The 16,234-nt window shown below is 40.8% G+C and overlaps 1 protein-coding gene and 1 long non-coding RNA gene across 9 annotated transcripts in view; both read right to left on the reverse strand.

Annotated features, from left to right (window-relative positions):
* Positions 1–16,234, reverse strand: part of ZNF521 (zinc finger protein 521) — a 230,337-nt gene that overhangs the window by 121,357 nt on the left and 92,746 nt on the right. For all 8 annotated transcript variants that reach the window (XM_031066627.1, XM_031066626.1, XM_031066625.1 and 5 more), the window contains one exon: positions 12,753–16,105. In XM_031066627.1, coding sequence (XP_030922487.1) covers positions 12,753–15,665 — 2,913 coding nt within the window. In that variant the 5' untranslated portion in view covers positions 15,666–16,105. The remainder of the gene's footprint in view (positions 1–12,752; positions 16,106–16,234) is intronic.
* Positions 6,575–9,230, reverse strand: LOC115949543. The gene is made up of 2 exons (XR_004082991.1): positions 8,375–9,230; positions 6,575–7,478 (listed from the first exon to the last, which is right to left on the reverse strand). It is a non-coding gene; the product is annotated as an uncharacterized LOC115949543 (long non-coding RNA).

Consider the following 16,234-nt stretch of genomic DNA (forward strand, 5'->3'; position numbering starts at 1 on the left):
CCATTCCACACAATGAAGAGTTGTCAGTTAAGGGCACTTACTCCCTAACCTGCCACAGCTGCTTTTCCCAAAGGATACCTGTCAGTCCCCTGAGGAGACAGAACAATGACAATATTATCATTTTCCCCTACAAACACAGAAAAAAGCTGACACATATTTCCTGTAAGAGAGTAATTTTAAATCAGCAAGGGTGGGCCACAGAATGCTCTTGCCAGTACATCCCTGTATGGACTCAGACAGGACCAGTTCAGTAAATGGAGAAAATGCAATGTGTTCTAAACTGTGCTGTCTTGCAAAAACTCCCAAGGATTTGTTCCAGAGGAGAAAGGCACATGTGATTAAGAACGTGGTTTAACTTTTCCCTATTATTGTTATTATTGTCACCTAATCTTTTAATAAAAACTCTCCAATCAGCAAGCCCATAATCCTTCACTGAACCCCCTCCTGTCAAGAACCTAAGTGCCAATATTTCTCCTCCATGCTGAGTGTAAATCTGAGGCCCAAGTCACTCCTGGGGCCATTCAAAATCACTGTAGAAGAGTAACTTCTTGGACAAATGTCTCACAAAACCACTGGGTGCCTGTTGCATTCCTGTTTTCACAACATTTTAAAGGCTTCCAGCATTCAAATCTTCCCTGTGACTTCATTTAAAGACCTCTGGATTGGGCATATGCATGTCTCCTAACCTTTTGAATAGTTAACATCACCTAGACCTTTAAATATTGTCCCAATCCTCACTTACGCCTCTGCAGTTTTCTGAATTTCTTTTCTATAACGGTGCCCAGTGTGTCCATGTCATGCCAAATGAGACTTTGCTGCTTTTATAAACAGTCCAGGAATACAAACTTTCAATTGGTACTTCAATTCTGTGAACAGAATTTTATTTGCTTTGCTTTTATAAATAAAGCAAAACAACTAATAACAACACTGCTAGAGGATTTACAGTTCTATTCAGAAGTGCTTCAAAAGTATGCAGAAAATACTTCTGTGTAGACTTTTGTGCCCTCTGACTGTCTGAGGTACTGATACATTCTTTTTTTTCTACTCTCTAGCCTCATTATATTGCTTGAAAATGAACTGCATATGCTACTTATTGGCTCATGCTCCACCTCCTTGTCAAAATCATTCAGTATTTTATCACTTGCCTATTTTGTTCTGACATTTCCCCAGTTTTGTACTATCAGGGAATTTCATCACCTTACTACTTATTCCTTCTTCCAGCCTACTGATATGCTGCATAAGTTCAACAAAATTGGTGCAAATAATGATTCTTAAGGCTTTCCATTATTTACACCCCTCCAAACCAACCTGCTTCAATTCACAAGACTCTCATGCTTTCTGTACCCAAGATCGTGTTTCATTTCTTTTTTAATCAAAGAAGGTATCTCTCCCTATGCTGTACTTATTCACCCAACAGATTAGTCTTTTGTGCTATACCATTTCAAAAGCTTTGCTAAAATCCTAGTAAATCATGTTTATAGGCTTCTCTGTCAGCATTTGTGGCTATTCTCTAAAAATATTCTTTATTGAAAATTTTAAGTGTGATCCTCCCTCTGTGAATCTTTGCCCTCCATCCTTCATTAAATCCAAACTTTCTTCTATTGTATCTTTGATTAGCCTTCCTCTTCTGTTCCTCACTGTTTAAATCAAGCTCACAAACCAGTAACTTCATGCATAAGCCTTATATTCCCTGTTAAATGTTTGTTTAGTGGCCTTTTCCCAGGTTGTTGATGCTTCTTCTTAAAGACTGCAAGTTTGTCTGCTTAATGTTTCCTTTTATCTTCAGCTGCTTTCACTGAGAATTTTGGAATGGATATTTTTGTAAGTAATTTATTGTGTATTAATACTCCATTATATTACCTCTAATCTGTACTTCGTTCTTCTCCATGGGGAGGAGATGCCACTAGCTCAACGACAATGCATTTGTTTAACAGTGCTGGTTTCCTTGATTACATATACCATTTCTGGATCTCCTGTACCCATGCCCCTTTTAACTGAATACCAATTCCCTATATGAAACAACCAAAATATCACTTATAGCTTCTAATGCATGGCATCTACAGTCTTAGGCTTGCAGGCATCCCTAGTTTGTTCTATACTCCTTTCACACTTCTCTTCCTTGCCTGATCAAAAATGGGTTTGATGTGTACCTGTTACCCCACTGATAACCTCCTGTTTACACCTAATTACATTATTTGCCCTTGTCACACTACTGAAGGGGACTTTCAAGGCTTCTTCCCCTCAGTTTTAGCACAGACCGAGTGTATGGATCAATAACAGAGCTGAGACAACCTGCTGTTGCCAAAAAAGAGTCACATCATCTAATTCCCTTCTCCCATCAGTCATTCACTCAGTTTCCCTCACCTAAAGGATGGAGTTAATTCAACCTTTTAAACTGACAGAAAAATAACCTGACAAGAGAAAGTGAACGGCATCCAAAAATCATATGAAAATAACAAGTTAAGACACTTAAAACTTGCACACTAACTACAGCAATTTGCCAGTGCTAACTCCTAATGCTGCCAGCTGATTTTTTTACATCATTATTTTATTAAGCATTAACAGTGTGCTTGGCCCTTTGTGATACACAAGAGCAACCATGGTCCTAGCTTTGTCCATTTAGCCATTTTTCATCAGAGTTCAGATTAATTTTGACAGTACCTTAATTAAGGATTTCTTTCTTACCTTCCTGGATGCTTATTTTGTCAACCTTAAGCTCTTAGAAAACTAAGCATATGTTAGCCAGTTTCACTGCATAGTTAGTTATTTATCTTGCTTATGGGGCACTGTCATCTTCCTTTTTTCTTTTTAATTGACTAATCACCAACTCTTGTAATTGCTCACACAAAACCCTTTAATTAGTATTTCCCGATTACTTTAAAAAACATTTTCATGGAGATTTTATGAGTATTTTTCTGTTCTGTTTTTGTTTATCAGGGCCTAAATTATAACAGAGTCTGAGTGTACATGCCTGTGGAAAGAAAACAATCAATCCCATAAGGTAAGCAAAATGAAAAACGGAAAGAAACATTATTTTTCCTCATTTCTTTCATTATGGTTACTTATTGCATACACAAAATATATTGAGTCAGAAATACAAATGTTCATGTTAGCCATCCTTACTTCTCTATTCTGTTTGAATTCATGGTCTGTTGTTCTATCTTTCACCTTTATTCTGGAGTCTGTATTTAATCATGTCCCTCTTCAATGTCTCTTAGTTACAAACCTTTTCCTCCCCTAGCTGATGAAGAGCATTAGCTTGCAATGTCTCACATCCCCACACAGAAAAAAACACATCCTGCCACATTTAAAAACTGCATCTCTTCCCTTTGAGATCTCTAATCCTTTAACTCTGTCTAGGCCTTTCAAACTCAGTACTGATGTGAAATACCTGTCAGAAAAGTAATTCTAAAACATGGCAGCACATGGTTGTATATCTATTTTCTCTTTCAATTACTTCATATTAGGCTTATATAATTTATGAATACAAACAGCTTAAAGTACTGTGAATTTGATTTGGGGTCTAAAAAGCAAATACAGTTCTTTCTGTCTTTCTGTGTGAGGGCCTGATCCTGGGTGAGACTGAGTCTCCGAGCAACGCACAGGTATCTGCTGAGCAGTGCTCAGGAATTCGGAGCTGTGTCAGCAACTGAACTTTCTGTCAGCATCCTCACCCGCTTCTGTCCCTTTACATTGCACTTAAAACCAAAGGCAATGAGACCCTCTGAAGCCCTAGAGCTATTAACCCATGCAAGGCATCCCAAGACTCAGCATCTGTGTCAGAACCATAGTGTGGCCACAGACATTGAGGAAGAACTATGACCAACATGACACTGATAATTCTGCAGAGGAAGTGGCATCAAAGCAAAGGCAATAGAGTTTGACTTGGCAGGTCTGACTCAAAAAGCTGATATTCTGGGTAAGCTGATATTTTTTCCCTTTTAAAGTTGGGGTTTTTGCTTTGTTTTTTAAAAAAGGCATACTGAGACAGACTGCCATTCAATAAAGCCACTACTTTCTTCACCAACAATCAGCAACAGATGTAGGCCAATAAAATTAATAGTTTGCAAGTACACACAAGAGAATACTCTTGTCTCTTTTCTCCATCACAGATTTTGTGAAAGCTCTCTGGATTTTAACAGAAAGGCAAAATCAGGAGCTTTTTATATACTTTTTTTTTTTGTAATTTAAACACTACAACTGCTTTTCTCCTACTCTGTGGAGAATTAATGCTGATTAATTTCACTTTCCAAAGTGTGACTCAGGACCCTCCCCCTACCCTTAATTGTCCACTTTTAACTCAAACTGAATTCTGCACTATTACTTACCAAGATAATTTAATCCTACAGAATAGAACTTGTGCTCAAAAATATGCAACATTAATATTAATGTACAAACAGAAATATATTACTCATACATAATATATAAGAAATTAATTTCCATTGAAGTATCAAGAGAAGGAGTAAACCCCTTAGATCCTTCTCATGCAATTAGCTCTGCACTTGTGGAAGTCAATGGGACTTCACAAATGAGGGCTTCACACGATAACATGGGCAAGACTGGGGTTTTAAAAAGGCACTACAAAATATGCCATGAGCAGAGTCCTACAATCATATTGCTGTGATTTTGGTTCTACCCTCTGTGGATACGCTTAGGCCACATCAACATGAACAAATATACTGGTAGCATCTGAGCTGGCACACAGCTGCTGACACTGCAATGACGCTTGACTGTGTGCCCAGCTGAAAAACCTCCTCTAGGGCAGTGCAGCTGCCCAAGGAAGTGGTGTACCAGCAAAACAAGCACTCTGCTCAGCCACTCTTCAACACTATCCACAATGATTTGTGTTTAACTGGCTTTTTTCCTGAGAAGAAATACTTGCTCTCCTCTAAGGGAATTAAGGGAACTTCACAGAATTGCTACTCTGTCCTATTTCATAATCTTTTACTTTCACATTAATGCTTAAAATACCAGCAGCTTCTCTTAGGTACATCCTGTAAAAAGTTAATGTCTTTTTACATGGGGCTTCAGTCTACCATTTCCCTATCTTAAAAAAAGGATTGCAGAATTTGTTTCAGAAGCAGAATGTCATACTTCTACGTTTGAAGGACTTCAACCACTCAACCACCATCATACAAACCAGCTGTAAAGCAGGGAGCATCTGAGAAATGAGGAACTATGGTTAAGACTGATAGTTTGGGAAAATCGCCAGGTGATGCAGACAGTCCCTGCCTAGGCCTGTGAGAGAAGCACCAAGCAGCAGAACAGAGTCAATTACAAGTTGACCACTGTCTGGGATGGTTGCAAGAATTTGTAAGCAGACAGCTATGTTCCTTTAGGTTGGCCCTAAACCTATTCCAGCCATCAGAGCAGAAACCAAGAGGACTGTTGTAGTAGTGGTAAAGCAAACACAGAAGGAAATCTGGAAACTTGAAGTCTCAGATCATTCTTTGTTGGTGAACCACCCCATTTCCTACTGGAAAATGTAGAGAGAAAGAGGTGGCCTTCCAGATATGAAAAGCCATTAGATGTGCCTTTTTAGACAGAATGCTGTGAAACATCTGAATAATAAGCAAAAACCAGAGGAAATGTATCCCAACACAGGACACCAAAACTGTGGACATATAATCAAAGGGGATAAATAGCTCCATTCTCTCTTACCTCCTACCTTGTTTTTGAGTACACAAGCAGAAAGTCACTTTGAAATGGCTGTATTTCTAAGTGGCTGTATTTCTAAGACACTCTTCAAAGGCATTTCACCGGTATTAAAAATAATTCCTAGAAGTGCACATTATTATTAGTAGAACTGAACTGAGATGCCCAGTATCAGGAAGGGCCCTGCTCTTTTATTCACTGACTTATGGAGCCATATACCAGCAACAAAGGTTTATCCACCAAGGAACAACAGGGTAAAATCAAAACATACATCTGGTAGATGGGCCCAAAGATGGGCAGAAACCACAGAAGAACAAAATGGCTGAGGTTGATCTCTGGGGACCACATCCAGATACTTGTATACTTGTGAGTATCTCAAAGGGATACACAACCTGTCTGGGTAACCTCTGCCAGGGCTTGGTCACCCTGGAAGTGTTTCCTGATGTTCAGAGGGATCTTCCTGTGTGTCCATTTGTCTCCTCTGCTTCTTGTCCTAGAATGTCACATGGTGAGGGTGGATGTTAGCAAGAATCACATCTCTGCTGTCATACCCAGCAAAATATGCTGTGTAAAATAGTACAGGTCATATTTATCCAATAATTTGTAATACAATGCAGGAAACAGTATAAATGAAAGATGGCTTTGGCAAGAAAAAAGGTATCTCACAGTTTTGAACCACCAGGCATAAAATCAACTATCTGCTATCACAGAGCTCTGGCAGGTCAAAGAACAGTATCCTTTAACAAGATACTACATGTCAGGTGGTTTTCTTATGCTCATTTTCTATAACTTCATGAAACAAGCAGTACTGGGGCTACATACCCATTTTAAATTGATGTTTAGCCCATTTTATTTCCCTCATGACAGAGTAATAAATCTGGGTGTTATGTTTGTTGTACAAGACAAAGGAATACACATATCATATATAACAACTTTATTGAATAGTGGTGAAAAACAGTTCTCATGTACAGTCACTTAAGAAGCTGGCCTGTGAGTCTCACAAAGAACAGACCATAGTTTCCTCCTATAGCTTCATGTCTTGTGTTCTTGACTTTTGCATATAAAACAGGTATAAACTTCAGCTACAGCCATCTTCCTGGTTTGGATCTCTTAAAGGCCTCTCTCCAATTTGGATTCTGTTACCTGCTGGGTCACCTCTCTTCCCAAATATTGTAACAACTTCATAGGCTTTGAGATTACTGTTAATCTATGTATTTTTTCCCTGAAATTGGCCAAGAGTAGTCCAAAAATAAGAGGTAGAAGTGAGAAAATCCTCTAGAGGTCTGCAAACCAGTAGACAAATAGAGATATGTAATGATTTTCTGTGTCTTGTTCTTAAAGATGATCAGGCTAGAAAATTGTGTGAAATTTCTTCTAGTTTCTACCCAATTCTGAGATCAGAATACAAACACTCATCACTACTGTGATCTTCCTGTGGGGCTGTGCAGAAATTGTGGCATTCTACACCAGCCATTTGGCCAGCAGGTACAAGTACAGGGAAAGCCCCAAGAGTACAGTGAGCAGCACAGCTGAGCTGTGGGAGCATACACCTCATGGATGTTTTGTCTCATAAAGCTTTGCTGAATCTACATCTGCCCTCTCTAGAGATCCTTAAGGACTTCATCCACATTCCTGTGACTTTCTCCGGTTCTTCTGTGTTTCTTCAAGCACACATTCCACCCCCCAAACCCTGGTTCATTTTAAGCAAATCTTGGTTTAGTGCTCTTGAAAATTTTGGAGAACACGTTATCCTTTCATCCTCTCCTGCAAAGTTTTCCATGCGTGTGAAGAAGACACCTCTCCAAATTTCCCATCTGAAGCCTCTGACAAATAACAAGACAGACAAACAGCATTAGATTTTAATGAACAGTGGACAGGAAACTAAGAAAATTCACTACAATTTTCCCCCTTGCTTCTGTTCAGCAGCTCCAAGCCAACATATGGCCTTCCTTTCTCAGACTGAACTCATGGTGTGTGTGAGGTGAGAAGTTTGAAGCCTAACTTTGGTAGGATTTACAGCAACAGGATAATAATACTATCCTTGTAAAATTCAAAGAGGATCCTGATAGCTCACCACCAGACAAAGAAAAGAGAAATGCTTAAGCTGGACCTTATCAGCCAATTCATGGTAGTGGCACTAGCAGAAATTAAAGCATAGTGCAAAGTGGAGGTGGCCTACTGTGGCAAAAAACCCCAGGCTAGCCCTTCCTAAGAATAGATATGGTCACACTTTAAATAATACTTTCATGAAAGCAGTGTTAAAATGATGCCAGAAGACAAAACTGGTATTTTTAGTGAACTCATTTTGAAACTCCAGAAGCAGAAAATATGTTTGTCACAGATTAGTTCCACAAACTATTTCAAAGCCAAATCTTCGTGCCAGCAACAAACCTTCTTTACCTTTTTCTGTCCCTGGATCCAAAATACGGAATGAAAATCACTTGTTCTGGGCCTGGATTCACTGACAGGAAACCCAAGGCACTACTTATGTTTACATTACAAGTTTATGTGCTTATTCATAAAAATCCCGTAGTCAGAATGATCAGCTTGGATTGCTGATGAGGAGGATTATTTTAATTTCTTTATGTATTTCAATTAAATGCGTGAGTATAGATTTCAGTGCATTTTTTCAGTTAAAAGCACTGTGATTTATATTGCTAAAATGCTATTGCTTGCCCTGCCAAAAGCATGCATCTGGGAACATTTCTGGGTTGCTTACAGTCTTTTCTCTCTTCTTTCCGCCTCTGACTGCCAGTGCATGCTGTTGAAATAAACCAGCTACTTCAAAAGGCAGTTCCTGTTTTCTGTCTTTGTGGGTCTGGCATGTTTTGAGAAGTGGGGGGAAGAATAGTTAGAGAATAAAGGTAGATTCAGAGCCCATGAATAAATAAAGAGAAAAAAAAGTAATGATAAAAGAGTACACCTACCTGAGCTCCGTTCTTTCTCCCGGGGCGATACCATTTCTGGATTCATCTTAGGTTGGAGAAGTTGAGTTTCAAGGAGCCAACAGCTCTCCACAGCATCTGAATTTTGTGACCCCCATCTCTGCAAGCTCATTGTCAGACTGCACTTTCAGGGCTTCTTCCAGAACAGTGCTGTGATGTGCCTGGTGTCCCCTGCTGTGACATGCCCATCCTGGCATACAGCTCTGCACAACCACAACAGGACAGAAGAGCAGCCCCAGATTCTGCTCTCCAGCTGGTGTGACAGTTGCAAGCTCTCTCCTTTGTCCAGCATTTTTGATACTCTCTGAAATAGTGAGTTTCTGCAAATCTTTTGCCACACCTAAATAAGCATCTCCACTCCTGAAGTGATTTGGCCATGTACTCACGCTGCTCATTCCCTCCTCATGACCAGAAAACCCAGAGAATTCTTGTATTGTTAACGAAGGACTGTCTGCATTGCCACAGGTAATACAGTATTCACATGAGCTTCACATTCATGGAACAAAGTGATACAGAAGCAATTATGCTTCTACTCTGAAAGTTACCAACAGGACCCCAAACTGAGTACAGTTGCACATGTGGATGCTCTACCATAATTCAGTTTAGACATTAAACTCTGGGTGGAAGCTGGAGTCCATTTCCTCCTCCCTGCCAGCTAAGAAACAGACAATATAATTTATTGCACTGTTATGTTGGTGTGATTCAGCAAGTATAGAAGTCTTGCAGCTTAAGAAGCAAAGGCACAATTTCTGCTGAGTCAAGAGTTCTCTCATTAGGTGCCTGACAGCAAAATAAGGAAGAAGAACAGAGATTTTCTTGAACAGATTTTCATCTTCCAAGTGCTTTACAAAAAGTATATTGTAAATAAGCATGGAAACACACTTTTCAGGAAATATCTATCTTATATTCTGAATAAGGAAAATGAAGTAGAGATGTTCAAGCAGTTTTGGCCAAGTCAGCAAAGCAAATGAGTGACAGAAGAAGGTCTAGTTCCCAATTCACCAGCATACCAGATCTTGTTCTCTGCTTTTAGACAGTAACTATCACTAAGGTTATCACCCTAGCCCAAAAGTGTGCTTGCCGTGTGATTCAAGGTCTTTACAAGAAATCTAAAATCAGCTGAATCCAGCACCTCATTGAAACTCAAAGATTAACTTGCAGATCTACACATTTTAGAGCACTTTCAAAAGCTGCTGTTCATCTGTCTGTTTAAGTCTGTGTGATAAATTAGGGGTACTAGATTCAGCAGTGTGATGGACTTAATGAGTTCTGATCTGCTCCTTGACTCATTGTAACCAATGATGAGCACTAGTCAAAATTTTCTATCCCAACTAGAACGTAACTTTCAGTGGAGATGATTCAGGTCAACATTTTTCACTCAGCAAGTGGGGTGAGCTCAGCAGGTGACAGCCCAGCTGAAGACATTATACTGTGGTAAGGTAATTGCACCCTATCACATCACTGAGAACAGACTAAAAAGGGAAATTTTCTAGTTCAACCATGAGAATGCACAGCAAAGAATCTAGAAGTGACACCTCCAGTGTGATCTTTTATCCTAAAAAGGTATTTTCAAATATTCTTATCATTGAAATCTCTTACTGAGTAAAAAGGGGTATTCAGCAATATTAATGGTCAGACAACTCATCTGATTTATGCAAGATACCTATTTTTCTTGCCTTAATAGTGAAATACTCTTTATATATAGGTTGAAATCTCAAATCACGTGACTCTCAATAATGCAAATGAAACTTTCACTCCTTGATATTATTAATACTGTTTGGTGAAAATTTCCCCAAAATTGCATGTTTAAGTAGCTGGCTTCAACATCCCCTTCAGTTCAAGAAACATCCTTCTGGTGGAGTATGACAGCCAGTGACTAATAATAAATTTTAAAAATCAATTTTTTAATTGTTTTTACTTCCCTCAGTCTGGACATCTAATCTATAGTTTTAAACATCTGCACATTCCAACTTTAAATTTTGATTCTCATTGCTACATAGCTTGCATCACTAGAATTGGAACCAGTAATATCTGCTAGAAAAATTAATTATCTTTCAGGATTTTACAAACGTGCATTTATGGTTTCCAGAACTCCTAATGCTCTATCAGGAATTTGATAGCTTTTTCTTCCCATGAGAAAAAAATCTGAAAGTCTACATTACTATGTGGACACCAGAACCATAGACACTGAAAATTCAATTTACATCCTCAGAATGGAGGTGGGGGGTAAATGGTGATTTGAAGGAGACAAATGCTATTCACAAATGTGCAGTTTAAAAAGCTTTTTCATCTTAGATACACTTTTATATAAAAATCAAAAGGATTAAGAAGAGAAACATGATGCCAATTAGCAGTATAACTAAGAACTCGGATTATACCTGATCCAAGTACAGGAAGATTCACTAATGATACTGAAGGTAACTGATCTTATATCACCACAAAAGACTCTCAAATCTCTTTTTGTCTAGTTTACAAGCAAGAGAAAGACAAATTGGTAGCATCTTAGCATGGTAACTGACTTAACACATGATTCTGATTGTGCTTGAGGTAGCAGGAATTGGCTTCCAACATGACTGGGAAGAGGGATTTAATGTAGTCACTCGATGCAAGATGACAGAAACAGAAACCAGGATGACTCTGAACCTATCAAAAACATGCAGCTGGTAATCCTGTTGTTCCAACTCAGCAGCAGTGAGATCATCAGTGGCCTAAAACACAGCTAATGAGAGCCATTCCTCTTCCCTCTTCTTTAAAAAGATGCTTTTCCTTAGACCTCAGGTTCTCAGTCTTACAGCCTTCCATAAATTCCACACCACACCCCATCCTCAGGTATCCCCTACCACCATTGAGCAAACTGAGGATAAAGTTATGAAAGCACAGGGCCTTTCCCAGGGAGATGCAGCCTGCCTGGTACTTCATCCTGAACTCTCAGCTCCAATTCTCTCTTCATGGCACTCTAGGTTCTGTGCCACCTCAGTGTCCTTCTCCCAGCCTATCTTCATCTATGTTCTCAGAAGCTCCATCAATACCTCTTGGTCCACATATGCTGGTGTATCCTTATTCTTCCCTCTCTGCCTCCCTCCTGCCCTCCAGTTTGCACAACACTGGTGGACAACATGCTGAGAGATGTCTTTCCCAACAGATGGGCTCACAAACAGGGAGTGAGGAAGGTGATGGAGGAGCAGCAGCTCCCTAGCCACAGGGTATCTGTACACATTCACAGCAATTCACAACATGGTTGCACCATGTTTGTATCATTATAGGCTAAAAGCTTTCTTGAAACAAAAGATGTTATTTCTTAAAATTTGCTTGTGCTGTGTTTTTAGACTTCCTGAATTATAAGATGAAAGATACCATGCTTAAATATTACCTCTAAGTCATTCTAATGGTAACATTTCTGAAGATAAAACTTCCCTTCCCTCAGTACACAACCCCCTTACCTCCCCACATACAGATGTCATTACTTGGTCACTGGTGACTGAGGAAGCAGATTACATCTTTCAAGAATTTGATATGTACTTTCTAAGTTATGCTGCATGACAGAATTTCAATCATTAGGCACTAGGTGTTTCAGTGTTCTTCATCAGGAATGGAAAGAAAAAACCAAAGAAATTGCATCCAAAGGACTGATTTCCCAATTTACCTTAGGCTAGCATTGCACTTCTACTTAATCAAAATATGCTAGAAGAAAGGGAAATGAAAGTCTACAACACAATTAACAAAAATACCCTCAATTTGTTGCTCACAAATATTTTCTAAAAAATCAACCCCTTATGCTAGCATTTTGGCTCACTTTGTCTACTCCTCTGTCATTAATGCTCTCTGCCGTAAGCACAACTCCTAGCTGGGGATTCCAATGCGTATGGGAGCTAGGATAAGATTCCAGATCTCAGTTGTGCTGGCATGAAGATAGGTCTCCTCAGTGATACAGAAGACAATATCCTAGGGAGACTGGAATAAGTCCTATTCCACAAAATTCAATCCAAGATGTAAGGCATATCAAGCAGCAGGTAATTACTAGCTAATGGCTGTGGATGGAAATGTAACATGGATCAGCCTAAGCATTTCATGACAAGTGACAAGACAGCTTGAAAAAAGGGAGATTTTTTCCAAAAGTATGGAGGGCGTCAAGAGCAAAGAAAAAAGGGTTACCTCTTCAGTTTGGGAGGGGCTGATTCTAGGCATTGGAGATACTTGTGGTGTTTTCAGCTGTGTACTGTTGCTGTCTGGAACAAGCTCTCTGTGGATTGACTGAATATGGTTTTGGAGTTCAGTTTCTGATTCAAACTTTACATTGCAACTAGAACAGCGAGTCTTCAATCCCCCTGCCTTGCTTTTGTTCTCAATGGAACTCAAGTTCTCATTTTGGCCCATGCCTTGTCTGTTACTGCTTGAAGGGATGTTGACACTCGGACTACCACTTTTACTGAGATTAACACAGCTAGCACACAGACCATATGGCAGACCGTTGATGTCAAGTTTCACTAAATCCTGTTTCGAACGGAATTCCTTCAGGCAAGACGCACACTTGTACAGTTTCTGGAGATGCTGTGCACGTCCCGTGGACTGCACAGCAGAACCATTTCCAGTTTTCTGCATATGGAACGTGCCATGGATTTTCAGTTCCAGCGTGGAGGTCACTGTCTGCATGCACACCACACAGCGGAACCCCGTCAAGGAGTTCCTCAGGTCAGGGTGCATTTGGCAATGCTCTAAAAATTCCTCCTCACTCTGGAGGGGCATCTTGCAAATCCTGCAGTTTCCGGTGTCCAAGCTCTTACTATGTGTGACCTTATGTTCAGTAAGAGTCAGAAGAGACGGAAACCGCTCGCCACAGATTGGGCACATATAGTGTTTCACTGGTCCCAAGTGTGTCTGCATGTGCTCTCGAAGCCCATTTTCAGAGAAGAATGTTCGAGAACACACATTACACTTGTAATTCCCTTTAATGAGCTCAGCCTTTTTCTTCACTATGGCGCTTTCTCCAGGTCGAATGTTGTGGTCTCGCAGCTGGTGATTCTGCAGAAGAGTCTCCATGGTGTAAGCTGCACCACAAATGTCACAGCCATACATAGGCTCAGATGTGTCCACATCTTCTTCACTGCCATCGTGGCTGTTATGGGACTCCTGGCTATTTGTCAACAAGGTCTGGAGTTCCACTTCCTCTTTCTGAACTTGCTCAGATGCCCCATTTGTTCCACAGTTTGGAGTTTTCGTTTCAAAAACACAATGTTTTTCCCTCAAGTGCTTTTCCAGCAAGATGATAGCATGGAAAGCCTTGCTGCAGAACTTGCAGTTGTACTTCTTGCTGTGCGTAGTGATGTGACACTGCAGCTCCACTTCCGTACCAAAGGATTCACCACAGAAGATGCACTTGTGTACTTTGCCTTGGTTCTCCAGGTGGTTGTGCTTCACATGAAGCTGTAGGTCAGTCTCGTTGCGGAAATCCCAGTTGCAAGATGTACATCTGTATACCTTCTTCTCATTGCTGTGCTTCACAGCCAAGTGCAGCTGAATGGAGACTTTGGAGTCAAAAACCTCTTGGCACAAGGTGCAGCGGAAGAACACGAATGTATGCATGTCTAGTAGGTGTTTCTGCAAGTCATCCACAGAAGTAAACTGCTTGTCACAGCTTTCACAGATGTAGTAGGTTGAGGTGATCATGAAATGAATGGTAACATGCTTCAGCAGTGACTCCTGATTTGGAAATTCCTTGTTGCACTGAGGGCAGGTCAGTTTAGGCAGGACAGTGTCAAGGTGTGTTTTCAAATGAGTCTGAAAACCATCCAAGGAAGTATACTTAGCACCACACTGATTACAAATATATTCCCCGGCAGGACGAGGAGGAGCACCTCCAACTGCCTGCATCATCTTTAAAGAGGTCTGCTCAATGGCTACAGGAGATAATGGGCTCATGGCTCTGGACTTTTTCCCATTGTGGATGTAATTCAGCGCCAAAGGAATGTTCTTATGGTTCTCCTTGATATGCTTGTTCAGTTTAAGAACACTATTAAATATTGGAGAATTGGTACAGTAAGAACAAGAATACACTTCCACCACTGGATCTTTTGGGGTTCCGAGCACAGGAGAACCAAAACGGGAACTGCTAAGATCACAATGGACTTGTCTAATATGCTCTTCCAGGGAAGAATCTGTAAGAAATCCCATGTAGCAATGGGGACAAAAGAATGCATTACTGTCCTTAGCAGCAGGGTTGGCAAATCCATGAGAACATCGGATGTGTTCCTGAAGGGTGTTGAGGTCATTGAACACTTCAGAGCAGAAGTTGCACTGGTAGACCATGGCAGGCATGGTAGAAACAATCAGTGCTGGGTCTGGAGCTTCATGGACTTGCTTAAGATGTTCATTCAGATTGTAGAGAGATGGCAATACCTCCAAACAATACTGACAGATATGGGCTTGTTCGGGTTTATCTAAATGCATAGTTTTCAGGTGTATCTGCAAAACTGCAAGGCTGGAAAACAACTGTTTGTTGCAATAAATGCAGCTATAAGTAACTTTTGCCTGCTTACTTGAAGGACCAGTGATATCTGGCACTTGCTGAGCTGCCCGCTTCCTTCCACGACCTTTTGGTATAGGAGGAGCCGTTTCCACCATTGTTGAGCTATCCACTGAGAGATTTGAATCTGGGGTAGTGCTAGAGACTGATGTGTACCCCACAGTTACCAAAGATGGGCTGTTGCTGTGGTTGCACGACTCTGGCTGCTGGTGACTGTCCATGTGGCTGTACAGCTCCTCCACAGTGTGAAAGCTCTCAGAGCAAATGCTGCATGAATTCTTCTTCTCACCATTATGAGCCTGCTCCATGTGATTTACTAGGGACGTTTCCTCTACAAAGAGTTCATGACAATAAACACACTGAAGAGCAGATCGGTCTTCATTAGGGGAACACTCGGGGTGACATTCTGCAATGTGCTTCTGAAGATCTTCAGGAAAATCAAAGCCTTCTTCGCACTGACTGCATTTCTGAGTGTCTTTCATTTTCCAGTCCTCCATCCGGGAAGCGGACTGGGAGCCATCTTTGTTCCTCTCGTGAACTTGCATGTGTCCATGCAGTGAGCTAGAGGACAGGAACCCACGCCTACAAATGGCACACTTATATGGCTTGTTGGACGTATGAGTCTTTAAGTGAATTTTAAGATGATCGCTCCTAGAGAACGCCGCATCGCACTCACTGCAGTGATACTTCTTGTCGCCCGTGTGAAGCTTTATGTGGCGGTCCCTGCTCCGTTTGTGTTTGAAGAGGCGGCTGCAATACGTGCATTTGAAAGGGAGCTTGTCACTGTGACTCTGCTCGTGGTGCTTTAAGTAGCTGAGGCGGCTGAACGACTTGTCACAGAACTGGCACGGATAGGGCAAACCTGGGCCTCCTTCCTCTTCTCCAAAATCACAGCCTTCTCCATGGCTCGGGGAAGTCTGATCCTTGCTAGAAGGTGATGATGCTGGCCATGAGCAAGAGGGGTCATCCTCAACATCCACTCCGTCTGAAATGAGAAAGAAACACGCCCACAAGCTTAATCCCAAGAGTAAAAAGGAGCTAGGAAATGCATACAAATAACGCAGGACTGCTACTCCTAAATAGCTAAAACACTAAACTCAGTCTAGCACATTTC

Source organism: Geospiza fortis, unplaced genomic scaffold (genome assembly GCF_000277835.1).
Source record: "Geospiza fortis unplaced genomic scaffold, GeoFor_1.0 scaffold53, whole genome shotgun sequence".
Lineage (NCBI taxonomy): Eukaryota > Metazoa > Chordata > Aves > Passeriformes > Thraupidae > Geospiza > Geospiza fortis.